Source organism: Fusarium redolens (assembly GCF_020744475.1).
Source record: "Fusarium redolens strain MPI-CAGE-AT-0023 chromosome Unknown BKA55scaffold_23, whole genome shotgun sequence".
NCBI lineage: Eukaryota > Fungi > Ascomycota > Sordariomycetes > Hypocreales > Nectriaceae > Fusarium > Fusarium redolens.
The window spans coordinates 355,510-372,899 of NW_025763686.1; the positions used below are offsets into that span (position 1 = coordinate 355,510).

At 48.4% G+C, this 17,390-nt stretch overlaps 5 protein-coding genes across 5 annotated transcripts; 4 read left to right on the forward strand and 1 right to left on the reverse strand.

Moving 5' to 3' along the window:
- Positions 1 to 1,937: 1,937 nt before the first annotated feature.
- On the forward strand, positions 1,938 to 2,579 carry BKA55DRAFT_583495 (uncharacterized protein). The gene is made up of 3 exons (XM_046194220.1): positions 1,938 to 2,174; positions 2,228 to 2,250; positions 2,304 to 2,579. Exons 1-3 carry the CDS (start codon positions 2,073 to 2,075, stop codon positions 2,371 to 2,373), a joined length of 195 nt encoding a protein of 64 aa, XP_046042962.1. The 5' UTR covers positions 1,938 to 2,072; the 3' UTR covers positions 2,374 to 2,579.
- Positions 2,580 to 5,612: 3,033 nt separating this feature from the next.
- On the forward strand, positions 5,613 to 6,956 carry BKA55DRAFT_598932 (uncharacterized protein; the record flags this gene model as incomplete). The annotated part of the gene is made up of 2 exons (XM_046196312.1): positions 5,613 to 6,810; positions 6,853 to 6,956. The coding sequence occupies 2 exons, from the start codon at positions 5,613 to 5,615 to the stop codon at positions 6,954 to 6,956; spliced, it is 1,302 nt and encodes a 433-aa protein (XP_046042963.1).
- Positions 6,957 to 7,367: 411 nt separating this feature from the next.
- On the reverse strand, positions 7,368 to 10,152 carry BKA55DRAFT_208310 (uncharacterized protein). Its single transcript, XM_046185143.1, has 7 exons — positions 10,073 to 10,152; positions 9,787 to 9,959; positions 9,278 to 9,726; positions 8,898 to 9,213; positions 8,512 to 8,846; positions 8,093 to 8,458; positions 7,368 to 8,039 (listed from the first exon to the last, which is right to left on the reverse strand). Exons 2-7 carry the CDS (start codon positions 9,934 to 9,936, stop codon positions 7,496 to 7,498), a joined length of 2,160 nt encoding a protein of 719 aa, XP_046042964.1. The 5' UTR covers positions 9,937 to 9,959; positions 10,073 to 10,152; the 3' UTR covers positions 7,368 to 7,495.
- Positions 10,153 to 12,702: 2,550 nt separating this feature from the next.
- Positions 12,703 to 15,562, forward strand: BKA55DRAFT_208226 (frequency clock protein). The gene is made up of 2 exons (XM_046185142.1): positions 12,703 to 12,979; positions 13,039 to 15,562. Exons 1-2 carry the CDS (start codon positions 12,814 to 12,816, stop codon positions 15,492 to 15,494), a joined length of 2,622 nt encoding a protein of 873 aa, XP_046042965.1. The 5' UTR covers positions 12,703 to 12,813; the 3' UTR covers positions 15,495 to 15,562.
- A 571-nt stretch (positions 15,563 to 16,133) lies between these two features.
- Positions 16,134 to 17,160, forward strand: BKA55DRAFT_583539 (uncharacterized protein). The gene is made up of 2 exons (XM_046194221.1): positions 16,134 to 16,455; positions 16,521 to 17,160. The coding sequence occupies exons 1-2, from the start codon at positions 16,291 to 16,293 to the stop codon at positions 16,836 to 16,838; spliced, it is 483 nt and encodes a 160-aa protein (XP_046042966.1). The 5' UTR covers positions 16,134 to 16,290; the 3' UTR covers positions 16,839 to 17,160.
- Positions 17,161 to 17,390: the final 230 nt, after the last annotated feature.

Genomic DNA, 17,390 nt, shown 5'->3' on the forward strand with positions numbered 1-17,390 from the left:
GTTGTTCCTATCTTTATTCTACTGCAGTCGAATATAGATGCACGGGTAATTCCCCAGACAGAATTTCGTTTGATGCATTGACACATTGAGACGGCGTAGAGACGAGTTCACAAGGCAGGCGTGAGAAGAACATTAGTCGGAGATGGGATAGTAATAGACTCAATACATATGTTAGGATTTACCTACAATGGCCAGGGCAACATCCAAGGGCAGAGGTGATGCACAGCTGAGCGTAGAAAGCTTTCAACTAAATAACGTGGCAAGGCGTACCCGCGTAGTAGTATACCGTTGGGCAAGAGTTCGAGCCCACTGGAGGATCAGTTGTTAAGTTCGGCGACTCAGAGCTGAAGGAGATGGGCTGACCGCGCTTTTGCAGAAACATGAATCTGCAACTTGCATCAAGTTCGCAGGCCGTCGTATGCCTGCTTTGCGCGCAAAAAAGAGTCTGGCCTTACCGTGAGCGGCGGCTTCGCTCCATTTGCTGCTGCTTATCACATTCACTTTAGCCTTTTAACCACGCTCAGTGCGATAAAAAGCCATGCCGTTGATCCTGGATGAATTTCTCGCTTGTGAGTGGTTGTGAGTGGTTGCTCAAAGGGCTGATAGCAGCATTAACGTCAGATAGCGGTAACGCTTTATCAGTAGACTTAAACTCATACTTGTCGCCCTTATGGCGTATATAAACATATACTTCAGCGTCATAAACCTAGTGGATAATGAGGCTATTATTCTTAAGTATGCTCTATTTCTTCTTAAAGTTCTCAATACTCCGGACTCTCTTTCTCACGCGTATGTTCTTAATAACTACTATTATTATTACGACGAGAGGAAGTTGATCGAATAATCCGCTAGGGATAGAATACATATAGCAACCCTTCCCTAGTCTACTTCTAGCAACCGCAGGGGTGATAATTTTGCTTTCAAGTTTTGTGTATTAGGAAGCTGCTTCTTGTTTTAGGGTAGATGCACGCCCCGCCAGAGGAGTACATTTCGAAAACGTAAGAAAATAAGATGCCAAAATCGGGTTCATAGCTAAGTACATACTATCTGAACGCTATATATAGGTCATCTTTGTAAAACGGACTGGTTTTGGCTCCTTGCTCTGTTTTGTGCACGCCATGGAGGCTAGTTTTGGGTTTTGTTGTCCCATGTTGTCCATCTTGAAACAAAGCCCAGCTGTGACAAGCCTTGCCATACGGGCCCAACACAAGTCCAGGCTTTTAAGTCCCAACAAGGCGACATAGCCCATTGTATTCAACCTGGGAGGCACGAAAAGATGCATGCAAGCTGACATGGACACAAAAAAAGAACAAGAATATTGCACTGGTAAAACTACGCTAATGGGATATGTTATTAATATAAAGCGACTGGCGTATAGCGGCGTGTGCTGACGCAAGAGAGCAAATAGCCTTGATGTGCCAGAAATAAGGTATGCTCGTTTATTCCGACCCAGCCCCTGTATCCAGGTACAGCTGCGCTGGGGCTCAAGTGTTAGCACACATGTGCTAGTGCATCTAAGCTGGCACAAACATATCTGGGCGCCCCAACTACCAGCACGGATGCGATTGTAACAATGAAAACTGCTGGTACTTCTATCATACGCAAAATCAGGTGCGTGGGGAAGTACCATTTGTTGCGATCATTTTCATTGGCTCTAGACCTCGGTCGTGACCCGTTTGTAGCCTTGTGTCGTTCAAAGAGATAACCGGAAAGGATAAGAAGGAAATCTTTTGTGAGAGAAAGTGGGCATGCCTTTTGGCTGTGGAAGTTGGAGGAGTGCTATTTGCCCCAACAAACAAGGAATTCCCCGTATTCCCGGGCTCGAATCAGGTTTCCCCAACCACCCAATACTGCATTTCAACCAATGGGTGGACAGTAAACCGTCACTAGCGGGGTACAGAGCTATTACTTAGACCACTGTGCAAGGCAGCCGAGACCGATCATGTACTTTCAATATAAATCCTTCATTACATTCATTCATCTTGGTTCTACAATTGTTATTTCTTCATTATAAATCCCTACTCATTACCCTAAGTGGATCACCGCGCCTACACCATAATTACGATCAAGTCATGCATCTACTTCTGCCAACACCTCGGAAGAACAAAGACAACCCCAGAATAGTGCTGGTATGTTCTGTAATGCGAAATGGATCCAAGTCTCGATTGCTTGTGGTAGGTCGTACCTGTAGGTATCTGTTAAAGTTTTACTGATAATATCCCTTCAGGATGCTGAGGGCACAAGATCATAGTTCGTTGGAAATATCCTTGGTTCCGACCCAGAAACTCTTCTAACGGCAGCAGTATGATGACCAATAGCTGGCATATTCCCAATGCGCCAGTTCCAACCGGGAGTGCCGCTTCGGCAGCGTAATATCCTGGTGCTGCCGTTGGGAGCTGCGTCAAAAAAGGACAGCGGCCTATGGACTATCATTGAGGGTTCTCCATTTTCCGGGGGTGGGTGGTGAGGGAAGCTGGCCTTGGGAACTCGACGTTGGCTCTATGCAACCCCTTGATAACGAAGTATCTTGCTTGCAGAATTTGCTGAGTCACTTCTACTCCAAAGCAATGATTCCTCCCTCTGATTGCACTCAACGTAGAACGCGCGTTGGGGACGTAGGTATCGCTCCCCAACATTATTAGTGATGGTCATCGAACTCTAAGACCAGCTAGAAGGGTTGATGTGACGATGGCGTAGTGCCAGCTAGGGGGAAAACCCCTAGCATGTGATTTTCGAATTTGGGCTGCATGATTTATACAAGCCAATCACACACCTGGACCGTTTCTTAAACGTTTTGCGCTGACCAACACAACCGTGAGCAGTGACCTGCGACTGCGGCCACCCTATTTCCCAGAATTCTCTTGAATCTGCGATAAGTGTTGCAAGAACTGAAGTGAGAACTAGAAGTTTACGATGGGGTTGAGATGCACGTATAGTACACCAAAACTCGATTCCAAATATATGGATCGACCTATCGACTGAAGTGGACAAAATGGCCTTACGTTGTACATAAATGACTAAGATAAACTGGGAATCTTTTGAGGCATATCTCTTTGAGTGTCATAAGCCTACACTTCCGTACCGAGCCCCACATGACCCCCGCTTTGGCTGAGGTACATGGAGTGACTTGGAGGGCCAGAGGAATCAACCCCGCCCATTTCATCATACATTTCTTCTTCTTCATTCCCTACGGCCTCATGGCTTCTCAAAAAGCCTCCGACCTAGCGGTCAACGCGTATGACGATAGCTGTATTGTTGTTGCTAACAGCCGCCGTGAGCAGCCGGCTGATAATACCTGCCGACCAATCAAAGCTCCGGATTCCTCCCGCGGCTACCGTTTTCGGCCATTGAAGCTTCCAATTCGGGCCCCTAAGATCACGGCCTTGCCCCAGGAGCCGCTGTTGCTATTCCAGCAATTTGTACCTATTTCGCTAGTAGAAAGCTGGGCCTGTTACACGAATAGCTGGGCTAGCTACGTGCTTAAAGAGGCTCGCTGTGGCCGTCGTACATTGAAGCCACAGTCACGGCTATTCCAATGGAAATCAACCTCTGCTGCAGAAATCTATATATGGATTGCAATCTTCATTTATATGAGACTACACACAGATAAGCAGATCAAGGACTATTGGAAGGCTTCGCCCCTAGGGAAGCAACGCCCTCTTCATCCAATTACAAAATGGATGACTTACACACGATTCCAGCTATTGTCACGGAACCTTCGCCTTTTTGACCACACAACTATCGATAAGGAAGCTTCTATTGAGGATTATAGCCGAACCTTTATCCGGGTTAGGGCCTGGTCTGACCATATACAGCAGGCGTCTTTAGACTTCTACACACCAGGCACATCTATAGCAATAGATGAGTGTATGGTCCGCTTCCTAGGGAGAGACTTAGAGACAACAGTCGTACCTAACAAACCTATCCCTCGAGGCTTCAAAGCTTGGGCTGTGGCCCAAGAAGGCTATTTCCTGCGGTGGCTTTGGCACCGGCCACATCGAAAATACGGGCCCGTAGGGGTCAGGCCTGCTTACCGGCGAAAATCACCACAGGTACGGAAACAGCGGCAAAGACGGCCAGCTAGGAAGTCAGAGAGAGCAGAGCATCTAAATCCTACCCAAGCTGTGGTTGTTGCCCTAGTAAAATTGCTGCCAAAAGCCAGGTATCACATATTCCTAGATAACCTATTCTCCTCCCCTAACCTCTTCCGCCGGCTCCGTCAACTAGGGCACGGAGCCACAGGCACAGCCCGTCAGAACTGTGGCTTCCATGAACCCCTAGTCAAGCTGAAGAAGGTTGACAACACAGCAGCCGCTGACCTTGAGTTCAACTACCTTACGGCAGTCCCTACGAAGGATAACCTGGTCAGTTAGAAAGACAGAATCTCTATGATTTCCCTTACTAATTTGTCTTTGGTTAGGTTAATCAGATCATTTGGAAAGACAACGCTCTTGTGTTATTTTTATCTACGGTTTTCACAGGCGTTGAACGTGTTGACCGCAAGAGGAAGAGACCAACAACAGACCAACCGTCAGCACGGCCAATCAAGCGTTTTTTTGGTGCCGAGCCTGTGAAGGTTATTTCTATCCCGTCAATTGCTGCTATCTACAATGAACAGATGAATGCTGTGGACCAAGGTGACCAAAGGCGAGCCTATTGGAGCCCTGACCGTCGTGTCCGTAGGGGCAGCTGGAAGGCCTTAGCTTGGGACTTCCTGCTAGAAATAGCCCTGATCAATAGCTTCATTTTACAGCTTAAAGGGCAGCCACAGTGGAAGCCTATAAAGTCACAAGCTGACTGGCGGCAACACATTGTGGATAGCCTCATTGCTAAGTATCAACCTGACAGTCAGTCAAGGCAGAGATTTCGTACTGGAGACGAATTTACGCCTGTAACACTGCATAATTGGGTCCGAAATAAAAACCCTTCGCCTTGTAAAGCTTGTAAAGGAATACGGGTTGGAGAGGGTCAGCCGCAGCCCTTACAAGCTAATACAAATAATGGGAATAGGGGCAAAAGGGTTCAGTCACGGTACGGCTGTCAGGAGTGCAAAGTACCCCTATGTAGATACGGGAATTGTTGGGACTTCTATCACCGCATAAATTAGGTGGGGCTGAATGTACCTTTTATTTGATGTCCTCTGGTTGGCTAGACCCCCCTGTCCGGTACGTAAGTGTAGGCTTATGACACTCAAAGAGATGCTCTAAGTTTAGTTGTCTTATTTTCCAATCCACGATTATCTACCCACCCCACATAAGCCTCAGGGAAAGCGCAGGGGTCTCTTTATAGCTGTGGAAAACATTCAATGGCACGTAGCTCGCCCTTTCATTCAAGCGTCATCACCTATTCCTTCTCTCCCCTCCTTCACCTTTCGACGTCTTTTACCCCGTCGTGAATATCTAGAGGTTTTCGATCACCTCTTCTGTTTTTTTAATGGTTTTCTTTTTACCGCCATCCCTTATCTTATTGAACACGTTCTGAACTGGTTGTGTCTCCATCAAATACCACACAATACCCTGCAAAGAACACTTAGAAAGAACCTTAATCCTCCTCGCGATAAGGCACCTTTGCCGAATAGTAACTTCATCGAATAGTTGCGCAATTTGGTGGACATGGCGACCTCACATTCTTCTGCTACATCGACCACTCCGTCACGCAACGGCAACCGTCGCGTCACATCACCAGACACGACGTCGCGCACATCGCAAGCGCCTGTCGTGACCCGACCCAAGAGGCGCCCCCACCGCATCTACCAGCCAGCCAAGAACTCCCTTTACGACATCTTTGAGCAACACTCTGGCACGGCGCTCTTTGTGCGCCCCATCTGCTGGACTGATTTACATGCTCAACTCCTCGGTGTGAAATGGGAGGAACTACCACCATGTGATACACCTCAGCCTACGATATCCCCATCAACGCCACCTTCGCCAGGGCACCTCAATCCGTCGAATACAATCATCACTCTTAACAACGCGCTCCCGATGCACCCTATCCTCACTTCCAATGCCGTCAAGACAGCCCTCATGACGCTATGGCCTAAAGCCTTTAGTGACCCGCATTACTTACCCGAATTCCATCTATACTTTGGCGGTCTCGTTTATCGTAATGCTGTGCCCGCGCAGATCTTGTGGAATTTCCCTTCTGATGAGGCAAAGTCTTCCTACTCTTCCTTCAGATCAGTCTCAGCGCGGCCTGCCAAATCCTCTAACGTCTCAACGCAGTTCCCTCCAAATCAAAGCCCTGCTAATCTACCCATGATCTGCTATATTGGCAAGACCCAGCTGGCGTCAGTCCGAAACAACTCATTTCGCCTTGCATGTGGCCCAGGGAGACCATGGAACGAGCCCGTGTTTCGTCTCCAGCAACTCAGGGCTCGCATGCTCGTGCCTTCAAATTCAGATCACGATGCGCACTTCGTGGGCGTATTTTTAGGGATGGCGCAGAAGCACTTTTACCCTTCCCCACCTTTCACTGGCAGACGTGACTTACGAATATCCCCAGAGCAAGGCATTCCCCCGTGCCCTAACTTTCACGACCTCAAATTGAGGATCCTCACCCACGACACGGACACATTGGAGTTTATTGTCTACACTGGATACGTAACAAAGGAATTTTTGGAAAAATTCCACGACCCGTTCAAGGCGCCGCTCGACGATGACGATGCTGCCGTTTCAGGCCTCAAGATCGAATACACAAGGGTTCCCATTTGGCCGATTCTAGGCCTACGAGAGAGACTTGGCAAAGCCTTAGGCCAGGAAGTTGTTGGTGCTTTTAATCCAGGAGAGATAGAAACATGGGAGAAAGAACGCGGTGAATAGGGCGGCGAGAAGCGCAAGTGAGAGGTCCTCTGAGAAGTAATTAACAGTAACTTCGAGGAGGAGTTTGATGACGAACCGGAAAGGGTGTCAAAGAAGTGCTGCCTGAATTGGAGTATACCGGTCGGTGTACTCATCTGAGAGCTAGAAGTTGTGAATGCATAGAATGAACAGGGCTGAACGCCAAAGGATGATGGTTTGGTGGTGCAGACACGTTCTAAGACCGAAACTCAAGCATCAAGCCATCCATGGACAGAGGATATGACTTGGAACCGGCGTGCGAATATGGAACTATGCCGCCCTGGATACGAATGCGAGGGTTCACGGGGTGTTTTTTCCATGATTTATCTCATCTTCAATATGTGCTAACTATTACAAGGATCATTTCGGTATATCTCCTGATGCCCAGGATTTCGTTGACATGAATATCTTTAACCCTCTGACAGGCACAAAATTTGATAGAGAGGCGAATCCGAAGGTGCTATCATCTACTATAGTGGCGCAATTTTCTGCATTGATTTATCGGGTGATCCGGGTACCTTGTTCAGGACCTAGGGTGATTCAAACAGGCTATTGGAAGGAAACCGCAGCGGAGGATCTTCGAGGGCAGGACTCACCCGAGGTTGCACAGCTAGTCACAAAGACGGTGAAATCAGTACTCTCATGCCTTGGCCTTCTGCCTAATCAGGACCTATATCTATTGGTGCCATTGACGAAAGCAAACCTGACAATGTCAGCTGGCCTGTATAATCCTCTAGATCCGCCTTCTTGACGATAACACTATGATCTAAAATCTTGACAACTGTAGGCTCTATCACACTATCTTCTTTATCTTCAACTTGGTTAGATAAATGCTTTTGCGCGCAAGACGGGACCCTAAGCCTTTGCTTCTTCACAACAGATTTTATCGATAGCATGACGTCCTTAGCGACCGGAAACGACCCCCCCAGCTCGGCCAACGCTTGGTACGCCTTGACGAACGTCTCAAGTTGGATCGGGCTAGACTCTATGGCTAATACTACACGGAAAGCGCAGACTGAACTGGCTTGAATCATCCAGTACTCATTGCGAAGGGTGTACAGGGCTCGGAAATGCCATATCGCCGATATGGCATTGCTTGCGTGTGCGTAAGACGTTGTGACTGGATCAAATGGCCCAAAATCTTCCTTGGATAAACCCGCGAATGGCCGGAGCATACTGATGATTATGAGTTCGGCGGTGAGGCTGATAGGATTTAGTGAATACTTGCAATAGACTCTACCATATCACCAACTTACTGAAGTACGATAGCGGCTGGCAGCACCACATTCTCCACTTTGAGTCGCTCCGGAAAAGAAAACTTCCATTTAACAATCTTTGTATAGAGTTCCAGGGCTCTCTCTATGTTGCAACGAGGCGCAATACCGTCCTCTAACGATATGAGGAACTCGAGAACTTGTTCCGTGATCTCCGCCAGGTTGCATTCCGCGGCAAAGATCTCCCTCTTCATAGACTTCTGAGGCACTACTGAAACGGGGTAGGGAAACCACCAGTAATCAGGGTTGTCTTTGCTGCATAATGGTGACGTGGCTTCGTCTTGCCACGTCTTTGATCTGTTTGGTTTCTTGATGCTGAGACGGCGACAAAGGCCGTGCATTAGCTTCCTATGATATAGGTTAAACCCGTTGTCCAAACCCAACCGGAAATTGAAGCATACCAATCCCAAACATAGAATCCCCATGAAATCCATGACAAGGCATGTGCCTCTCTGCGCTGGCGTGCTCCTGCGATAGCGGCGTCAGTGGAACGCCTCACATTGTCCAATCGAAGCGCCAGGTATCTCGCTTGCATGCGACTATGATAACTCAATGCTGTCTCCCCATTGCCCAGGGCTGCCTCGTAGGTGTTCATTAATGCCAGACCCTGTGCTACCGCCAAAGATGGGCTGGTATCCTCTAGAGGCAATAGCCTTGCCGCCTCTCTGGCAAAAGCCTGGCCTCGGGTGTTTGGATCGTTCGACAGGAGAAAGGTCGCCTGGTTTGTCGTGTACACCTAAATTCTCGTCAGCCAGCACTTCACGGGTGGCCATATTGGGACACTGACACAGCTGACGGCTAAAAGTGCGTTGACAAGAAATGGAGAGCAGAAACGCAGCTCATTAGGCTGGCTTGGTGTGTTAGGATTCAGGGTTTTCAGGTCCTCTTCGAACATAATCCGGTCAATAACCCGGTTACCAATCGTGTCCCATGTCCAGAATAGCAGCAATAGGTGACTCAAGAGTGTATCGTCATTTGAGACTGTTGTCCACTTTGAAATTGGAAGGGTATATCCTGGCAAGTCGACAAATACGCTATTCTCAGCGTATCTATGTTGCGTGTTTCGCCAAGACTTTTCGAAAATATACTCGGGATGTTCGTATCTAAAACACCGCATCGAGTCATATACCTTAGTAAAGTCCGGCGACAGACGAGCATCGAACTGACCGTGAAGTAAGCCTAGCGCGTGGAGGGTCACAATGGATAAATCGCTGCCCGCTCCCTAGATAGTCTGCTTGCAAACTAACGAAGCCAAGACTGCCAGTCTCAGTATTCCCAGTCACAGGATTCGAAGGTGTAGCGCCTGAACTTGTCGACAGCGGAGCGTGGGATGCCATAGGAGAAGTCAGCTGCAGAAGTTGGCCCCCTTCTTGGAAGTTCTCAGTCACAGATTTGATGTCCTTCCCAGCCCGGATCCGGCGAAGTATCTCTTGCGCTTCCTCCGGTTGCCGCGTCTGGAGCGATTCGTACAGATTTTCGTGTTCAACTATCCGCTCCTCAAGCAGATCATTTTTTCGCTGCATGGCAGCCGCCTGAAGTTTATCTGGAGAAGCAGCATATCGACATTCTCGTCCGGCCGCGAAGCACGTATAACATCTGGGGCGCTTTCCATCGCACTATAATGTCTTCTTAGTTCGTTGCTCTTTGACTCCATAAAATCGACTGCGTAATAGAACCTTAGCCTTGCGTTGCCTGCAACCTTCGCAGGCTATCTTGACAGCTGAACGCTTATGAATTGCGAGTCTTGGTGATGGGGCCTCAGGGGGACTTCCACGCATCAAGCCAGGGAGCAATGGGCGGTATCGGCTCGTATGTCCTTCAGACATGTCAAATGCGATTAACGTGAAGCCTGATGTTTGAAAAAGGGATGAGACGAGGATTGCTGATTATGATGCGACAATGCGTTGAAATCAGCAACTCACAATATGCGATGACCCAACTGCAAGCGAGGGGAAACACTACTTTTTATGCAGAAGGATCCTAAATCGATGACGGGGGAAATGATACATCGGCGACGTCATGTCTGCCCCACCGGTTGTTAACATAGACCTGCGTCCTAGGTGCTAGCGCAGACGACAGTTAATAACAAGGCAGCAGAGGGTGAAGAATCTTTTGAAAGCTCTTAAATCTTTCAATTTATCTTCTTTATAACTGTTAGAAGACCTATTAGCCGCTTGGCGGGCATCTGGCGTTGCAAACCCTGGTTCAGATGTCATCCATCGTCATGGGACGCGACCGGAGGCTCGGGGCGGGGATATCATCGTCCCCTGCATAAAACAACCAGGACGGCGAAGGCATTGGAATCAGAGCAGCAAAAAGGCCATATGGAATGGCAGGAGGAGGACGAGGAGGATCAGCGCTTGCCAGCGAATCTGGCAGCCTTCCAATTCCTGTTTCATGCTTCCTACTCAACGGTGCAGGCCATCGTCGATGCTCAAAACGCGGACATGCATAGTACTCCATCAATGGGGGGCAATTATAGAGATATTCTAGTCCAACTATTGGGAAAATACACTAGATGTGTTTTTTATACCTGTTCATGCCACTGGGAAGTTGGCCCTAAGACTCGTGCATGTCTATGAATAACGTGGAGTGGGATTCGAACCACCGAGCTGCAGAGAATTTCTTAGGGTTGGGGTTCATGAGCAGGTGACTCACGAGGGAGGTGAGGGCGGGGGCCTTCGAGAACCAGACAAATGGCGCTCGCTCGTTGATTGCTGGCAAAACAAGCCTGGACTTCTCGCCAAATCAATAATTCGCTCCGGCGCAAGCCAAATATCCAACAATCAACAACAACATTCATGGGTATATCCAACATATCGCGACCAGATCAGCTATGAACCAAGCTGTTAGGATCGACTAGTTTTGGGGAGTTTATGAAATTGGCGACAAGCTGTACTCCATCCTGTCGATGAAAGAACGGTGAGTGGGGTACGCCACGATGTTAACCCGCTGGCTAGCAAGGGCGTCTGACTCCTCGAGGCCAGTATAAAATAGAACTAAGGCCTAATTCGACCCAAGGTGGGGCGAACCCCACCCTCTCAAGAATGGCTTGTGGCCGAAACGATGGAATCATGACGGAAAAGTGGTCTGATTTTAAAATGATGGCGGAGCCCAGAACACATAGGCCTCGCAATTGTAGCTTGACTCAGCGTTGCGGCACTAGCAAGAGCCCTCTTTTTATTTCCGCGATAATACCTTATCTGTTATGATTTTAAGTGGAGTTGGCTTAAGATATCATTCAAGATATCGCATTGCTCTCGTGGAGCCATGAGAATGGGACATGATGTAAGGATATATATCTGGGCGCTCTCCGGCCTAGGTAGCCACCAAAGTGCACCATTAAGACTGCGCCTTATTGTTGAGTTTTGCGTTCTGGTAGGTCTGCTGTGTGCAAGTAGGCCGCAAACGTGATGCTCCAAACCGCGGTAAGCGATAAAAACGAATCGGACCCTCAGCCGGAGATCCTGTTCCGGGATACTTTCCATGCTCTGGTGACCTCAGACCTGAGGCATTAATACATAAGTCACCCGGTTAACGGAGTTAGGCTCTCGGAGCGCTACGATATTCCCTGTGAGCATTTTGCAGAGAACATCTCTAGCGCGGCCTGTCCTGTCTCTGAACTTTCTTTCGCGGACCCGGGCTCTTGGATCCTCAGGATCCTCCACCTTTATTCCACTCCCCCACCTACCAGTACCTGGCAAGTGACCTACCCCGTCTCTACTTCTGGCGACGTTTGGCATGCCCCCTCGACCTCACATCCTTCCCGTACTCGTCGTACGTTCTTAAGGCACCGCGCACGATACTCCGACCAGAGCGGCATGGCCGTTTGTATCATTATTCGCCGCCATACGACAATCTGAGTTCAACACCTAGGTACAGGAACCATTCAACCGTCTACTGTAGCAGCTTCGACCTCTGGGCCGGACCATTGACGTGGCAAATTGCAAAAAAGCATTCTACGCGACGCTATTTTCCCATTTCTGTTCGAATTTATCGACCGCCAAATTAGTTGAGTCCTTGAGAACGCATTGCAGTCAAATACATCTCTTGCTGGGTCATCTCGCAGCGACTCGAGCTCTCCGTTTCCATTACTGGGAAGCCAGGCTCGGACCACTACACCGAAAGTGCATCACTTTTTCCGCAACCGAGCCTCAATTGAGAGGAGCAGATTCACCCTGCGATCTCCTGCCCTGATAGTTCCGGACATTTCGTCAGCCTAACGAACCGAAGAAGACTTGACTTCTAACAAATTCCTTATGAACAAATTTGCATAACCTGGGGATTATCTGCAACTCGCTATTGCTGGTTGTAGCTTCTTTCGTTTTGGTAAGCATATTAAAAACTGCTGGGTCTTTCCTCTCAAGCTAGCATAGCATACTGCAGCAGTCGCTCTCATCCAATGACCAGCAACTACGTAACCGGCGACACTCTGCGATGCTTTTGCCAGAGCTCGATTCTTGCTCTCAAGTGGTTTCATTTATGACTAGTTTTTCTTTGGTATTGCTAACCCCCCGCCTTGTTGGTGTACAGGACACTTGACTGTTGCCAGAGGTCTCTCGATCGTATACACGATTATCGAACCGTAGAAATCTTACTATAATGTAGCCTGACAATGGGCATACTCGGAATTCTTGCGATATCGACAATTAAGCAGTCCTATTAGGGTCTTGCTTTACTTCCCATATGCTTATGGGGCTAAGATGCCTTTAAATCAAAGCACTTTACATAGAACCCCGCCACCACCAACCGATCATTCTCTCCATCTTAATTCTCCCAGCGGCAGCCATGAGACGGTGCCAAGTGACCCACCAGAGTGGCATAACGACTTGAGCCAGAACGCGACAGCCAACAACAATGCCATAGAGGGTATGCACTACGACTAGCGGACTCCTGATGGTTTAGAGGAAACTGATGCAAAGCTATAGTTAATGTCCCCTTCTTCCGGAAAGAATCTGGTTCTTGGAATACAGAGAAGCCAAACTTGCATACTCAATGCCAGGTCGCCCCTCCTATGCCTATCACGGCGCACAGCAGTAGCGCTGATGACTATCGGAGCGTCATTGACGACCTAACGCTCGAGATTCAACAGCTTAGGAAGGAACTTAAGCGCTACAAGCAACCGGGCCCTGCTATGCTCCATAAAGGCAAGCTATTTGAGATCAAGGTTCATAGGCTGCCCCAAAACAAAAAGAGAGAACTCGAGGCCACACTGAGAGACTTTGCCACTGATCTCAATGGCCATGCAGAGGTGTCATCATCGCAGAAAAGGAGAAAGATATCCTCCCTCAATCGCGATAACACATACTCCAAATCTGGAATTCAGCGCAAACATGCCCCTTCCTCTCTAGGTTCCAACCTCCAGCCAGCTGACTCTGCTTACGCCTCCATATCGGCCGGTGCCGAGTCTTCAAGCACGCCTTCTAACCTCCCCATCTTGACTTCAACCAAATCATCAAAGGATAAGGTTGAGGGTTATCTAAGAGATGTTCCCGACGGCCTGTACCCACGACACGTAATCATGACAGACAATGAGCGGAAGAGTCTCGTTGTTCGTCGCCTCGAACAGCTCTTCACAGGCAGAAGTAACGATGCCTATATCTCTAAGATGCCGCCTATGCGGCCGGGTGGTAGCTTCATTATGGCGCGGGTTGTATTGGATGCACAGGTGGCGGACCCATCATCCGCCCACGAACCACCCACTCATGGAACTGAGCCTATCCGGGAAGCAAGAATCCTCCCTCTAGAACAACAATCTCGCCCTTGGGGAAATCAGTGTCATTCAAGTGACCCTGGGTCGGCTTCTGATCCCAATGAGGATAACATGGAGACAGGAGGCAATGATAAAGGCTTGGTCTCTGGTACCAAGCCGTTTCCCCCACTCCCGTTTCTGCCAAAACAGCGACCAACGCGACCTTGTGATTTGGACCCTGATCGTGCTCAGAATCCGTCTGAGAATATGAACTACATCCAACATTTGGACCTACTGCCGCCTGACTTATTGCCTGGACAGCAGAGTATCCAGGACGTCCACCTAGACGCTGAAGGCTGGGTGTCATTGAACCTGCTGTACAACTTGGCCCAGCTCCACTTGATCAATGTGACACCAGACCTCGTTCGCTCGGCCGTCATAGAAATCAGCACCAAATTGCAGTTATCTCCTGACGGCCATAAAATTCGATGGCGAGGCGGATCTAAAGATACCAAGTTCAATAGTCACAGCTCTGGCTACGAATCTGAAGAAATTCCTTCTGCCGATGATATCGATGGTTCGGAAAAGAAACGAGAGCGTCCGAAGACTAGCCCTTACACTAGTACTGAATCCCAATTCGGCGGCTCAAGTAAGGATCCGCTTAACTTTGATTCACGGCTTTGCGCTCGAGTTGAAAGTTTCCACTACAAGCCACTGTTTGCTCAGCAGGATTCGTCAGGTGGGCACACTTCACCGGGTGCGTCGGTTTGCTCGTCTATAGCCGTGGACGACAATAACCCTGGCGGGTCGGGCTTCGGCTTGAATCACTCCAGAGGGTCGGCTGGCAAATGGCAACACCACGAAGGTGCTATCACATACTACAGTGGCGCACCTTTTTGCACTGATTTATCGGGTGATCCAGCTGATCTATCACCAACCACTCGCACGCCCTCGAGCGCCCAAAACAGAAGGGACTCTCAGCAACTACCAAACTTCGCTCGGTCTCCTCGACGAACAACATCTGGGTCCTTCATCAACTACAGGCCGTTGACGGATAGATGCCAAGACCTGCGTCAGCAGATTTCAGCCATGGGCGAGGATAACAATGAAGTTCAGGGCCTGATAAACGATGACAGGGAACAAAGCAGCGATATCGAGCTGGATTTGATTTGGAACGACGCTCAGCAAGACATGGGTCAGCAGCCCTTGGTACCCTGCGGACTTGGTGGTGTTCGCCCTGATGATCACTTTATGATATTTGTCGATACTAAGCGGCCTAAGCAAGATATTCTCCCATGGGCCTGTAAGCCTCAGATTGGGAGGTCGAATAAAGGCACAGAAAGGATCATTTGCCACCGCGCGGCGACAGTAACTTCTGGTCCTATTGTCGGCGGTTCAGAAATAAAAGCGATCGAAGAATCACGGCCTATCGAGATTGAGTATCTATCATGGCGCACAAAGAGACTGATACCAGTTCCATTGCCATCCCCTGCCAGTTTCTTTCCGCCGTTTAGCACTGATGATTCCACATCCGACGACGATGACGATCCATCTATAGATGCAGATAACGCTAGATCGTCAGAGGAGCACATGGGCCGGCAGACGATTTCATGTTATTCCAGAAGCTACCCCTATAGCGTCAATATTAGCACCAGCGTCAATGCTGATGAAGCTCCAGACGAATCGTCTTGAGACATAGAATATGCACTCTATTAATCGAAAAATTGTAACAAAGATCTTGCCTAACTGTATTCAGGAGGCCGCCGCTAAACCGAGCAAGAAACCCGCTACAGGCATTTCCCAGTGAGACGATGATAGCCCTGTTGCCTACTGCTGGAGTAGTAGAGAACCAATAAAATAGCTGTTGCCAGGACAGTTCCTGAACAACTTATAATCGCATAAATATTCCGACAAATTCGCTGTCAAGATTAATTAATACCCTATGTATCTACTATTCTAGTCACCAATTCTTCTTCGGTATGAACGTGACGCCAACAATACATAGGGCATAGTAAAAAATTCATGCGTCTGCGGTAATAATAGGCGGGATCATGCTATTCCCGGCTATGGTTGATGTTTTCGTCGGGGAACATCGCTAAACCCAGTCGCCGATGGTGAATCTGAATGAAATTGACAAACACACACAACATTGCCGTATTAAGGAATATAGTGCACTCGGAACATTGTTAGCAGATGATCTTATTTGGATTAAGCGCTTGCCAGGGAGTCACGAGTTAGTCTTCTTGTTAAAGAGGTCTAGGCTTGACTCTAATGTGTATATAACGTAAAGCCAAAGCTTTAATTAGATAAATTAGCCCTCTCCTGTAGCCCGTCTGCGAGACAAAACAGCAACAGAAAACGAGGACGGTCACCAAAACCGGAGGGTAACCTCCGGCGTTCCAGCCACGTAGCTTAATTAGGTATTGCCCCGCTGGATCTGACCCCTCTTTTGAACAACACAAAATCTGCAATCCCGTCCAGGCTTCCTATGTCGAGTAAATACCGGCCACTGCTACCCAACACTACACTAGTATCGAGTTCAACAGAAGATGCCTCCGGCTCCCAGCCTCAGTCTTCGCTTTTAGGCCTTATCAGGATCCCCCGAGCGGGAACTCGTACGGCCTGCGAATCCTGTCGAAAGAAGAAAATACGAGTAAGACCTCCCTGAACGCGGTTATTGACTTTATGCAAGAATCATGCAGCTTAACATAAATGCAGTGCAATGGTGTCAGGCCTATGTGCAAGCGCTGTATTGAAATCACGACAGATTGCATCTACCGCACCGATGAGGAGAAAAAGAGCATACTAGCCCTGGAAGGGCGCAATAGCGAATTGATGACCGAGTTGGAACATCTACGTGAGCTATACAGTATGATACACTCGCGGTCGATGGAGGAGGCACAAGAGATCTTCAACCGCATAAGGACAAGCAGTGATCCCATTGAGGTCTTGCAGATGGTCAAGGCCTCAGAACTATTGCTACAAGGGAGTTTGCCCGAAGAGACAGGCATGGAGGTACAGGCCAGGCGGGAATAGACTTCCAAGTAAGGCGAAACACTTTATCATGACTGAGGACCAGACCTACAGAAGATATTCACACCCTTGTTTGAGTTTGGAAGAGCACCGAGGTGCAATATTGACTCGGAAAGCTTTTCCTGGTGTCATACATGAGTAGTAATAATAAGGCTGAGCTTTGAATACCTCAAAGCACACGGAGCGCCTAGACGCCACTTCTACGATATTCTCGATGCAGAATTTGGAGCCAATATTATAAAAATAGGACGCCATAAGACTGTTAAGCTTAGCGAATTACTAGACCGCCAAAACTAGAATAATCGTAAAGGTTACTGATTCTACCGGTAAAGTCGAATAAATAATATGACTTTCTGAAAGGTTCATGCGAATAAACCCTCAACATATCTTCCATTGGTCCTCTGAAGCTGTTCATATACTTAACTCGTTAGACTGAGAACCAAGTATAGAAGAATTGGCCAAGTATGATCTCTGGAACGGGGGGAGGACAGAAGAGTTAAAATCACTTGTATAGTTTACTCTAATTACTGCATATTGCAGTAGATCTTATATTAG